We start from the raw sequence: 13,416 nt of genomic DNA, 5'->3' as shown, positions 1-13,416 counted from the left end.
AGAGGAATTGGTCAGTTTTGTTTTTTAGACTGCGGCAATTAACAACAATACAGACAAGTTCATTTTTAATAGCAGTTTGTGGGCTAGCTAAAAGCCTCGGTGATGGCTATTGGTTTACACAAGTGATATCGTCTGTTTCAATGTTGTACATATAGGTTTTGTTGTCCAGGTTTAGCTTATTAAACCGGAGTTTCAACTTTCCGCCGCGTGCCTTACCAAACTGCATGAGCTTTTTTCTTTGTTGCCGTACTTTGGCCGAATAGTCCTCGCTTATCGCCCAGTCAGTATCTTTTAGTTTGGCAGCATTTGAAAGAACACGATTCTTTTCTTTAAAGGACAAAAATTTAACGATCAGGGGTCTGTGCTTGTCGGGCGCATATCTTCCTAGTCTGTGCGCTCTTTCAATGGCAGCGGCGTCAACGGAAAGTTTTAACTTTTCAGCGCAAAAAGAGATAATTTTAGTCTCAGACTGTTCCCACGATTCGGTTTCTTTGTCATGGATGCCGTAGAATATTAAGTTGTTTCTTCGTGATTGGTTCTCCAGGTCATCATGCGATGACTCGAGGGCCGTGCACGCGACAGCAAGTTTCTGGGAATTTTGAGATAATCTTTCTACTTCAGGCTTTAGCGGGAGCACCAGTGACACATTATCTTCAACGCTCTTGACTTTTTCTGCGAGTTTTGTTAGTTTTTCTTCGAGATTCTTTTGCTCAAGCCGAATGGAACGTAGTTCGTCCAATATTTCGGTCTGTTGCTGCTGTATCACAGGTATTGTCATGATAGTATCGAACATCTGCTTTTCCTGCTCAGCAGACAGAGGCCCAGGGTTTTGCTCTACGTCTCCCGCAAGCAAAAGCTTTCTTTGAACCAAACCTATGTATCCTGAACAGCTCGCGCACACGTCGTACAGAAGGCGTAAAAACATGCACACAGCAAAGTTGGGGTCTGGCGTCGACTTCCTAAACGGTTTGCCATTAACAGAAAGGTAAGAGTAACAAACCTGAAGAAGAACAAGATGTAAGCGTCTGGCTGCCATGTCGGCGCCAGATCCCGGAGTGGCTGGGTACAACAGCTGCTTATGTAGGTCATGCTTGTGCGGAAGGTTCCAGGGTTGCCAGTCGATGAAGCGTTCGAGCGCCGGTAGCGCTGTGAAGTCCAACGGCGAAGCGTCACCCAAAAAAGCCAGGTCAGCAGAACAGACTTGCTCGGTAGAAGCGGCTCCGTTCATTGGCAGGCACGTCGACATCGCGGCAGCATCGAAAATCGCCATCATTTGCAGCACGTGAAGAAGAACAAGATGTAAGCGTCTGGCTGCCATGTCGGCGCCAGATCCCGGAGTCGAAATGCATGCGCTTTTGAGAAGCTTGCAGGAAACGAAACCTCTCTAGTGCACGTAACTCTTCGAAATAGCCGAAATTTATTGGGCCACAGCGCCGAGGGTGACCGCGTTTTTGAAATCTTGATAACTGATGTGGATATTACGTATGGTGGGCTATACGCCTCTCAATAAAAAGAGAGGCTACCAATAATAGTTAAAAAATTAACTATTCAGTATTATTTACCAGCCTGCTAGTCCGCCCATCTTTGCTGTATTCTGACGCGCTACACAGCTGACAATGCTATGCCAAAAAAGCGCTCTTCCAACTCAAAAAGCCAATTTTTAAAAATTGTGTAAAGTCTTAATTAGGCGAAACATCCCGTATAGAACGATTACGTAATGGCCTAGCTGTTCAAGACCTATACACTTCTTTTTTCTGCAGGTACCTCAGCTATGTCAAAATTGTTCCTTCGCGCAAATATTGCTTTGGATACAGAATAACCAATGGACGCGGGAAATGCTCAAGCTGCGACAGCCGTACGACAAAGCCGCGTAAGTGGTTGCTCTCCTGGCGCAAGATTTTTTGGGCTGCCCACAGTGAAAACACTACCGGTTCACTCAAAAACAGCAAATCAAAAGAATAATCAAGCCTTTTTGCTTAATGTGACGCCTTTTCTATAAAAATGACTACATATCTAATCATTAATCGGCGCAGAGTAGAATGAAAGACGGGTTAACGGGCAGGTAATAAGGATAGCCCTAACTCAAATACTGTCGGAGAGAGAAGTATCCGGAACACGCAAGAGACAAGTAAACAGCATCCGGGCTCCGCATGGTGGCCCGGTATTCTGCGATAACAATTTTGTATAGCATTTCCATTTCGTGCGCCTGCTCGTCTGGCAGCCTCTTTTCTGATTTCCTTGCCCCTGGAGCACAATGCGACCCACAGGACGAGTAGACCCATACAAAAAATCTCCTATGGCCGGCTATAGAATTTTGGCCCAAATAGCTATAGACCTTTCCTATTTCTGTCTATAGCTGTCTACACAGGCTGATATATTTTTCTATGGAGAGCTTAAGACAATTGAATGGTTCCAAAGCTATAGCTTTAGTGCCATAGATTTTTCAATAGCTGGCAATAAGCACCTCTATGGGTGCTTATAGACGTTCATAAAAGGCCATAGACGGACAGCTTTTTCCATAGACGCCCATAGGATTTTTTGTATGGGGAAAAACTATTGTCTCTCAAGAAGTGAGCCGCTATTTTATAAAACGTCGCCGAGAACTTCTAATCAGACAAGGAACAGTTCTTCCTTTGAATTTCGCTACTGTAAACAGTTTTTTTCAGCGAAACAAAGAGGTGCCATTCGTAAACTATCACGCATTGATAATCTGAGCGATGGCAATGCGGCTTCAGCGTGTGTCCGAGGTCGATAGCGATAACAGCGCCACAAGCGGAGATCATGACAACGAGCAGCGTACCGCCGTGAGCTGCCGAAGTATTGCTTCGCGTAAAGAATTCGGAGACGCAAAGAGAAGCACGCCACGTGCAGCTTTGATAACAGAGTACAGAGCCACCAGATGACGCTGAGGAACACATCAATAGACACAGCACAGTGAATGACTAGATAGGATAGGATAGGAAAAACTTTATTGCTGTAGTTTCTATACACTTCAGTGTTCAGAGGTCGTCTTTATCTTGCGATATCTTCGCTCTCTTCAGCAGGTGGAGCCCCTATGCCAGGGCCCCATTGGATCTGGCGGCTTTAACATCTAGAATAAAAATGGGGCGGAGCGCATATAGCAGGTGCTCTCAGATCATGAGTGGCAGTTTGCCAATATCCCCCAATAGAAAAGTATACAACAGCAATATCTAACCAACACTCACCTACGGGGCAGAAACGTACGTGCAGGCTAGCGAAAAGGGTTCAGCTTAAGCTAAGGACAACGCAGCGTGCCATAGAAGGAAAACTGATAAGTGAACGTTAAGAGATCGGAAGCGGACAGAGTGGGTGAGGGAACAAACGTGTGTTAATAACATCCTACTCGAATTCGAGAGGAAGAAATGGGCTTGGGCAGGGCATGTAATGCGAAGCCAAGATAACCGCTGGTCCATTAGGGTAACGGAGTGGATTCCAAGTGAAGCAAGCGTAGCATGGGGCGGCAGAAAATTATGTGGATGGGTCCTATTAAGAAGTTTGCAGAAGTAAGGTGGGTGCAGCTGGCAAATGACAGGGTTAATTGGGAAGACATGGAAGAGGCCTTTGCCCAGCAGTGGGCGTAATCAGGCTGGTGGTGATAAATAACACTTGGAAAGTTATGCCTAACGGCTCCACTTTTTTTTACAATGCATCCCAGAAAGCTTTACTTTTTTTCTCATTGCAGTTGGATTGTCGGTCCTGCTGTCGTGAACGCCTTTTACAACCCAACCAACAACGAAATGGGTAAACACGTAACGTTTTGCAGCAATACCTGCTAGATAGCTGTTAGCGCTTCGATGAATTGCGATTAGGAATGCCCCCTTTGAAACGGGGGGGTGGGGGGGCTAGTGGTGCCACCATGCTCGGTATTTCTTTTTCTTTATATTTTTGTCACCAACCTGTCAGGTTTAACGGCATTACCTATAAATTCGCCATTTTTTGTTACATGAAAAATTTATTATCTTCACGTTTGACCAGTTTTTAATACTGAACATGCATCCCTACTTCACCTGCCTGCTTTTTCGGACAACAATCTTCCAATCGCTTTTATGCGAACGTCTGCTACAGATTCCGTCAGATTACATACATTGACTCTAAGGCCTAGGGTCTCAGGGAGGGTGACTGTGCCTGTATCGATGTCTGGATGGATATTGCCACATTCTAGTAAAATGCATGTGTTCAATTATTTCTAAGAATGTACCGCTCCCAGCATATGTGTCTTCTTGGTTAAATTTATTTTTCTAGCTTCATGTTCTAAGACACCCTCATCTCGCTTGAAAGGGTAGGGCGCTGCCTACTGAGTTGTCATTGAACGATCCCCTTCTAATTTGCCTTTTCCGTTTTCTATGAGGGTTTAGAGCCTGCTTTTTTTTCCATTGGGTTCATCCATTTCTGAACATCTGCGTTTTATCCCTGTCGTTTAAAGCTCTCTATATCTCCATCCTGGTTCTCTTCATACTTTCTGCTGAGTTTCTTAGTTCTTTTCCGCCACTCTGAATGAACGCTTTTTCTACGCAAGTATTTAAATACCTCAGGTGCCCACCTGTTATCGTCTAATTTGTTAAGGTATTCCTCACAGAATACTTCACTCTGAGCTTCCCGTGCTTCGAACGATGTCCAGCCCATATTCCCCTGTAATTCCTCGTTTGTGGTTTTTGCCGAAACCACCTGATCTTAATCTGTCAGCAGCTCGCTAATTTATTTCCAGTCCCGACTGAACTGGTCCCCATAAGCATTAAAGCGCATTCCCAAAAGTAAGCTCCGGCACCATTATTCCTTTCCAAATGCCTCTCAGTACTTCGTACCTGTTTTACCACCTTCGCCGAGGCGCCGAGTGTAGGGGGCCAGTTTTCAGTGGCTGACGGGCACGAAAGAGCTTTTACTGATCTCGATCGAGAATGTATAAAATAGATGACCTAAACACATAGTAAGGATGCTAGAAGAACTAAATAGCCGCTATAGAGGTACACATATTCGTACATAAAATGAGTGTATAGACAAGCCACTAATTAGAAATCGAAACATACACACAGAGTACATCGGGCATTGAATTCTAGTTGTCGGTAGCCATAATAGAGAGCACCGTGATAGAGAGTACTAGAATTGTCGCACATTAAATACGACAAATGCACTAATTAAAAACCACACGGCAAACGCGGTTGCCAAACACGGCAACAGTACCGATCACAATATGTTGCCGTTTTGGCTGTACAGCTGTCCGACTACGGTTTATCTGTTCAATATTCGACAGCATGGGTAGGTGAAATGCGCTAGCGTGTAGATGTCTGACGTGTGAGCTGATTATGTCGATGCCGCCAGATGCGAGAGAGAGGCGAAGCACGATAGGGCTATCCAGAAAATTACTGATTGGCTCGCCGGCAGTCGCGTTATCAATGACGTCACCAAGCAGAACGGAGAAACGAAGTAGGGAGAATGTTAACAAACCACTCTGTATTTCCATCTCGTTTTCAGTTTATTTTATGCGCTGAATGTCTTGTGCTCTGGAATGCAAGCAAGAAGGGCGCAGACTCTTTGTCAGTCATCCATTAGCCTTTTGGTCTACGCCCTAGGCGAATGTACCATGCGTTGTCTGAATAAATACTTTGACATTTACTTTGAATTCCCATTGACTGGAGGGACGTTACGTCACCTGCTAGGAAGTAATCTCGCCAGATCGGAGAATGGCTGCTAGCTGGAGGTAAGTGACGGCATTTGACTGGAAGTGACGTCACCAGACCAGGTTTGTCTGCGCGTAGACTCCACCTTCCAAACGCCGCAGGTGGCATGTGGTGTACGTTAAGACCTCGGCAAGAGCAACCTTGGCCTCTTAACTGCCCCACTAATCACTCGCGTCAAAGTCACCAACAGCTTCGAATACCGTCGCAGTGTCAACACATAATAGAACTAATGTGTCCCTGTGTTTTTTAGTCTTCATATAAGAGCCGAAACTAGCTGCTAGTAACTGTGGAAGGCAAGGCCCACACGCGGCGCACAATTAACTGGAGAAATAAGACATTCGCATCGTGCACCTTGCAGTGTACCCGGCAGGAATCCTTCAAGGCGTCTTCTACCAGCACGGACTGCCGCGGTAAGCCACGGGATTCTTTCAAGTCTCAATAACCTTTAGATTCAGCTTTCGCTCTATAACAAAAAGAAGCGTTGTCCTACAGAAATCTAGAGACTTAGTTGATCCCCCTCAACAGCACAGTGACTGCGGCAACGACAAAATTTTCTCATTTGGAGTTGGCAATCGTACATTTCAGCGCAGTAGTTCGCTGGGAAAGTGCAAAACTGCAAGAAGAAAAACAGTTTTTCTCCAGAGACTTTAGCTAGCGCTCGTATTAAATGCTTTGAGGGTCCTCCCGCATTTGTTCACGTTTGTGGCATCGCGCACCGAGCACAGACACTGCGGTAGAACATCGCGCACTCTAAGCACAAGAGAGGGAAAGAGAGTTAAAAGGGAGTGAAAAAAGAGTACGCTGTCCTCAACCCTACTCCTCTTTATAAAAGGATGTGCGCTAGGGAGAGCTTCCACCTTATATACTCATTTTTGTTTAGAGTGCAGTGACGTGTTTTAAGATTTTTGGTACTACTGCTGCTGTTCAGCGCCGACGTTGGTTTCCGATAAGCCATGTAGTGCTTTCTCAATAAAACACTTTTAAAATCATGGACAGCGCGTCCCGAGGATAGACGTCAGTAAATAGTAACGCTTATGTGAGCACTGCCTTTATTTCGCCCACAGCTCACTCAACTTTGGAGCCATTGGAATGGTGGTTGGCCACGAAATGACACATGGCTTCGACGACTCGGGTGAGTGGTATGAAAAAGTCCAATGAGAGATTTCTTAGGTGCTTCTCTTATTTGATGAAAATCCACCGCCGAGTACGTCACACCAATCGCTTGTCCACTGGAACTCGAAGATAAAAAAAAAACTGCTCTAGGGAATCCATTATCAATAGGGTATGTTAAGTGCAGTTATCCCTTTGCTCTAATTTCATCATCAAGGCGTATTATGACGTTTAATATGAAAACCTGAGAAACTTTTTTACAATTAGTTTTGCTGCAACCATGCCATGCTGTGTCTACGCGGATTCAGTGCTGTTAATAGACACCTTTAGCATACCGCGTAGCGTGTTACCCTTACCGGTACCGGAGCCTCGCGCACGCGTAAATTGCCTTGACGGCGCCAGATGGCGCCAGGAACCCGGCAGCTGGAAGGCTCCTCTCGCGCGCTTGCAGGATCGGAACCAATCGGCGCGTGCTCTGCAGCGGCTGGCGGGCTGTCGGCAATTCGGTAACGGTAACATGGTACACGGTAGGCTAAAGGTGTTTAACGAAGGGTTCGACCAAAACATGGCATGTGATTATAAGCAAAACACACATCAAACCGTCCCCGTTAGCTCAGTTGGTAGTGCGGCTGCTCCTGTGAAGCGGTGGCCCTGGGTTCGAACGCCGGACCAGGACAATTTTTGTTTAACTGCGAAGGATCTGAGAAAGCTGTATAGTTTTCCTTTCTAGCCAAATGGCTGAGCTTGCGTGGGTGCCAATGAATAATTACTCTCTTGTTACAAATACACTCTATCTTTGGAGGTTACCCTAACCATTTGACGAACAGAGCAAAGTTATCCCTTATGTATTCGAGTAAAATCAGTTATGATCATTTGAGCTTCGTTAACGTCACTTATCTGACACCCGCCCTTGCAGGGAGCCAGTTCGACGCTGAGGGTGCACTTCAAGAGTGGTGGACAAACTCTACCCGCACTCATTTTGAGAAGAAGGCTAAATGCTTCGAATACCAGTACGGAAACATCACCGATCAAGCAACCAACATGACGGTGAGGGTTCGCAACGTTTGCTGTCCCTACACGTTCATGACCTATACACTGCACGTGCATTCTGTGGAAACTGCTTCCGTGTGAATGGATGGGCCTGTTCCTCATGCTTTGTTTTCGCGATGCAGAAGCCTTAGGTAAAGAAAAAATGCATTCTAGAAATACTACATAGAACACCTCAACCGTTCTTGTGGTGTCTGGAAATTTAGTGATGTGTATAGACGAGTAAACATGGCACGCGTGCGTCTTCTCTAAGGCTTAGTTATGTTTGTCTTTTCGCATTGACCCAATCATATAACTATATAAATTGTTTTTACGTAAACACGTTGAGTCCTACAATATCTTGTAGTTCAAGATTAGACAGGATATATAAACTGCATTTTCTGGCCTACGTGGAATTATTACAGGAGGCAGATTCTATAGACTTTCTTATATGGTGTGCACCGAACAACGTAGGAACAACTTCTAAGTAGGACGCTAGGGAGTAGGGGCTTCTGCCACAGTTCTCTTTGCGCACCTAGGTTAATTCTTCCAGTCAATGCCCACCCGAAGTCAACGATGCATTTTCTCTCACTTCATGCAGCTTAATGGCAAAAACACATTGGGCGAAAATATTGCCGACAACGGCGGTCTTCGAATGGCCTTCAAGGTAAGTTTCACTGAGTCCACCCGCGTCGTATTGCGTAAATTTATTTAGAAAAAAAAACAAACAATATACGATGCTGACACTCGTTTTTACTTTCTGTTCATTATGCCATAACTCTTCTTCCTTTAACCTTAGTGATGGTTGAAGCACAAATAATCGCAATAATTTGTATATTTCTGTCAATGGTCTGGAAAGACTGAGGGTAGAACTCGTTTGCACACTATAGAGAACAGTACGAGAAGAGGTCGAGGGTCAGGATCCCACCAACAGCATAAGGTCGTTTTCTTCTTCTTTGGAATCAATTATCTTTCAGTCATTAAATAATTGCGCAATTATTTGGCCATATATTAACGCCGCAAATTGAAAGAAGAGAAGCATTTCCTTATGTTTTCTTTCATTTCGGGGACTGCTGGCTTCATATCTCCAGAACTAATGTTTTAAATTCAAACCTACAACCCGCATCGCATCGCAGAGATATCGTGTGTGCTTTCTGTGTGTGTGTGGGGGGGGGGGGGGAGTGTCGGCGTGCGAGTGTGCGTTCACTAGCCAGTGAGTGAAGTCAGCTGGACATGTACAAGGCGATGGAATATATAAACAATTGCCTAATTTTTCAGGCGTACAACAGACTGCTAAAAGACGAATGTGGAAACATTGACACTCGCTTACCTGGTCTGGAACACCTGTCGGGAAAAAAGCTGTTCTTCCTCTCAAACGCAATGGTATATGCATTCCCGGGCTGTCGCCTTTAAGATCAGTGCCCTTTCGCATGATTGAATCCTCTCTCTCTGATGTATAGAGGATGCATATGGACGATGGGCGTCGCTATCCGCGCAGGTATGGTGCAGTAACATCCGGCCAGGGTATCTCAGACAGCTGATCCAGTACGACGAACACAGCCCTGCCCAGTACAGGTAAGAACTGACTGCGCCACTTCAAAGTATTATTGCGCATGAGAAACGAAAGTTTTTTTAATTTCCATATCAATCAGCATACCCACTACTGCCACCTTTGTCGTGCGACAGAATACACGATTTTACAGGCATATTTTTAGCGCAAAGGACGGGACGAGATACAGACAAGATGAGCCCGTCCTTTGCGCTAAAAATATGCCTGTAAAATCCGAACACCAACTAGCCCAACAACTCACCCTGTTGAAGAATACACGACACGAGGCTCTGTCGCACTACGCAACGCACGACAAGATCTCTTCTCCCACGACACAGTGGTGTGTCACGCGACAGAAAACGGCAGAAAATGCTGTCATACGTTTTGTTGGTTAGAGTAGCAGCTCACGCCGGGTTATTAAATGTCCGTCAGTATCGTCATCAATTGTTTTTATTTCCATCGAAAATGGGTTGGGGGCAGCAGATGGAAAATCTGCGACGAGCTTTACTCCCGTCTGGGCGTTGTGAAATAACTCTTAAGATGTTTTACAGTGTGAGATATATGTCATATCCTGGAGCTGACTTTAGTGAGGATAGAAACTATTTGTTCGGGGAGCGGGGTTTGAAAGTTAACCGTTACTCTGCCTACATGCACAGTTATTCTGGCTATATGCGGAGTAACGGCACCTATCTCGTGAGTACTCCACACTTGCGTGCATATTTCTGTATGCAAGCGAGGATCCCCGTTAAACGTAGTCGCAAACGTCTTCTTTCCCTTCGCCGCAGCCGGTGAGCAAACGTGCGAATATCGCTGCTTGGAACTTTTGCAGCTTCTAATAGGAGGGGGGAAAGGAATTGCTAACACTGGCCGCGTACAATCACCCAGACGATTTTCAACGTTCGACGTTGTCAAAACTCTTATTGTTATGTGTAAGGCATACCAACATATTAACAGTTGCGCGAATTTTTCAAATTTGTGAAAAGTCATCACTGTTTTTTTTTCGTGCCTCGCATGTTTCCTAATAAGTCTGTGACATACCAAATCTTTACATATGTCGGAGGTTCAGGCTGCTGCTCGTTATGCATGGCAATTACATGGCAGAACCAATGGGCTTTCATCAGCCATTTTTACTTGTGTTGGTGCAAGGTGACAATCACGTAAACGAATGGCATTCTAGTTAGCCGCGCAGTGCTGCAGTTTCCCGCGAAGCGGTGGTTGTGAGGCGGTGGTTGTGTGTTAATCAACATGGACTGTTCATCCTACATCAGAATTAGCCTCATTACAACCGTGTAACCATTCGCGACTTGAGCATCGCAATCGCTGATAAGCACACAAACACGAGTTACTACAGCCAGTCGGATCCTTTCTACTGTAGCTGTGACGTACATGGGGCACAATCACGTCGAAACACTCGCCAAGAATTCCTGAGCACTAAAAAAATAAAAATACAACGAGCGGATAACTACGCCCTGAATAGCATAACTGTGTGATTACACATGCAAGAATACTTTTTAGAGTAGAGCCCACTCTCAAATATCATCCTCGTTCCACGGTAACCACGGGTAGCAACAACGCACCGATAATTTAATTGTTTGCTCCCACGATACCCTCCTCTTTCTATCGCAAGCACCCTCTGAATGGTTACTTACGCTGACTACTACTGCTACTGCTGCTGCTGCTACTACTACAACTACTACTAATACTACTACTACTACTACTACTACTACTACTACTAATACTACTACTACTACTACTACTGCTACTTCTTCTACTACTGCTACTGCTGCTGCTGCTGCTCATGCTAATATTCCTGCTACTACTACTACTACTACTACTACTACTACTAATACTACTACGACTACTACTACTGCTACTGCCACTACTTCTACTAAGGAAATAGCACAGTATCTCACATATATTGGTGGGCACCGGAACCGCGTCCTAAGGGAAGGGAGGAAGGTGAGAGTGAAAGAAGAATGTTCCCAGAAATTAGAAATAGGCAAACAGAAAAGGATTGATAAAGAAAAGCTAGACAGTAGTTAAGACAGAGCGGGAAGAAAGCGGTAGCCATTATCAATAAGCCATGTCAAGAGACACTTTCTCAGCCACAAAGCAACGGTCACCAACATAGTAAATAGGCTAAACACTAAGTATCCATATATCCCAGTGCTCGTGATGGTATCTGGCCGCTCTGAAAGGAATGTATTTTTTTTTACTCTAGAGTCAACGTGCCAATGTCTAACATGCAAGCTTTCAGCACCGTATTCAACTGCTCGGCCAATTCCAAGATGAACCGGGCACGAAGGTGTACTCTTTGGTGATGCTGACTTACAGAAGAAACCAGAAAGAACGACAGCGATGTTGGAGACGCGAGATATATCTTCGACCGTTGTTACCTGTTTCTGCAAGAATACATGCCTGCACGGTTTTCCTGCTCAGCGTTTTTGTTTGTTTGTTTTTCTGTCTGGCTCTTTACAAAACACCGTAAAAAATTATCAGGCACACATTAAGACGAAGAGAAGCAGGAGTTTCTCAGAAACAAAATTACGCTTGGAGCTCAAATTTATCCTGTGAATAGATACATACGTAATGCCAAGTTTTAATATTTCTGCAAATTCGTGCCTTAAAACATTTCAGATTCTGCAAGAAAACCTAATTCATAAACGTGTAAACTATGATCGGATGGCGTGTCTAAAGTGGAGGACGCCCCAACGTCAGACAACTTAATGAATTTTTTCAAAGGGTACGAGAATTTTGCGATGTTATTGCGCGTGAAATAAATCCTTATATATGAGTGAGTTTATTCAGAAAAAAAGGTTTTAGGCCAGCGGCTGCCAGGCGCGGAAAACATGACTGAAAGTGTAAGTTTCTTCTATGTCGAATACATGCCATGTGGATTTCAAAATAATTTTGTAATTTGCATTCGTTGCAAGGCTATGGATTACTAAAAATATTTTCACAATTTTAAACCAATTATTTGGGAATTTTCGTAGAAAGTGTTGCGGTCCAAATTAACCAAAAGCCACTGTACTCAGATACAACTGGAGAACGTAGCCGCCAATTGCACTCGAAAGAGGCACTCCGAGCGATGCCGTGGACCTATTTTCATGCAATCGTGGTCGAGCACCGCGGTCGAAACGTTGATAAATAAAAGTGTCTTTGTAGAAGTGCCCACTTCTCTTCAATCTTTATTCTGCGGAGCCAACGCAACCTACGTTCGTAACATATATATATATATATATATATATATATATATATATATATATATATATATATATATATATATATATATTGGAATGAAGAAGATGAGCCAGCCCCGAAGCCAACGACGACGAAGCGCTCGCGCCGCCTTGGCCGATCCCCCAGTGTGGGTATGTGCCATCTTTTGATAGGCTAACAACAACAACAACTGTTGGATGCTCGTGCTGGATGGCACACTGCCGCTTGTGTCTGGTCTCTCGGCTCTCTGCCTCGTAGATTGCCTGTGCCAAGGTCTTCGTAGCCGGCGCTTCCATCGTGCCAATAAACCGCTCTACATTTGGTGGAGGTTGCTGTGTTCTCCTTTTCACCATCACCGTGGACCTTCGCAGCCGCACCATCCCGATGTCCACTACCAAGGCCAGTCAACAGCCCGCCGCCACGTCGCAGCCAGTCCTCTGCTCCGGTGCCGTCCGGCAGCGCGACCCCGCTGTCTTCAGCGGCCATAGCGACCAGGACGTGGAAGATTGGCTGGAATCATACGAACGGGTGAGCCCCCACAACAACTGGGACGACCGCGTCAAGCTTACCAACGTCATCTTCTACCTCAGCGATGTCGCGAACCTCTGGTTCCGCAACCATGAGCCCGACATTCCTACTTGGGCCGTTCTAAAGAGCACCCTTGCGGAGGTTTTCGGCCGTCCTGCAGTGCGGAAACTGCGCGCTGAGCAATTCCTGCGCGTCCGAGCTCAGTACACGGATGAGACTTTCACCAGCTACATTGAAGACGTAGTAGACCTCTGCAAGCGTGTTGATCCGGCTATGTCCGAGGCTGAC

General features: G+C 45.3%; 1 protein-coding gene across 1 annotated transcript in view; it reads left to right on the top strand.

Annotated features, from left to right (window-relative positions):
* LOC144104698 (membrane metallo-endopeptidase-like 1) overlaps window positions 1–11,702 on the top strand; it is a 32,363-nt gene extending 20,661 nt beyond the window's left edge. Inside the window, exons 8-16 of the mRNA XM_077637849.1 lie at window positions 1,761–1,870; window positions 3,704–3,762; window positions 6,055–6,106; window positions 6,761–6,828; window positions 7,723–7,853; window positions 8,434–8,499; window positions 9,111–9,215; window positions 9,331–9,407; window positions 11,603–11,702. Of these exons, the coding sequence (XP_077493975.1) occupies window positions 1,761–1,870; window positions 3,704–3,762; window positions 6,055–6,106; window positions 6,761–6,828; window positions 7,723–7,853; window positions 8,434–8,499; window positions 9,111–9,215; window positions 9,331–9,407; window positions 11,603–11,702 (768 nt within the window). The remainder of the gene's footprint in view (window positions 1–1,760; window positions 1,871–3,703; window positions 3,763–6,054; window positions 6,107–6,760; window positions 6,829–7,722; window positions 7,854–8,433; window positions 8,500–9,110; window positions 9,216–9,330; window positions 9,408–11,602) is intronic.
* Window positions 11,703–13,416: the final 1,714 nt, after the last annotated feature.

This window comes from Amblyomma americanum, chromosome 9 (genome assembly GCF_052857255.1).
Source record: "Amblyomma americanum isolate KBUSLIRL-KWMA chromosome 9, ASM5285725v1, whole genome shotgun sequence".
NCBI lineage: Eukaryota > Metazoa > Arthropoda > Arachnida > Ixodida > Ixodidae > Amblyomma > Amblyomma americanum.
The sequence above is the reverse complement of the archived record's forward strand: the minus strand, read 5'-3'. Positions and strand labels throughout refer to the sequence as shown.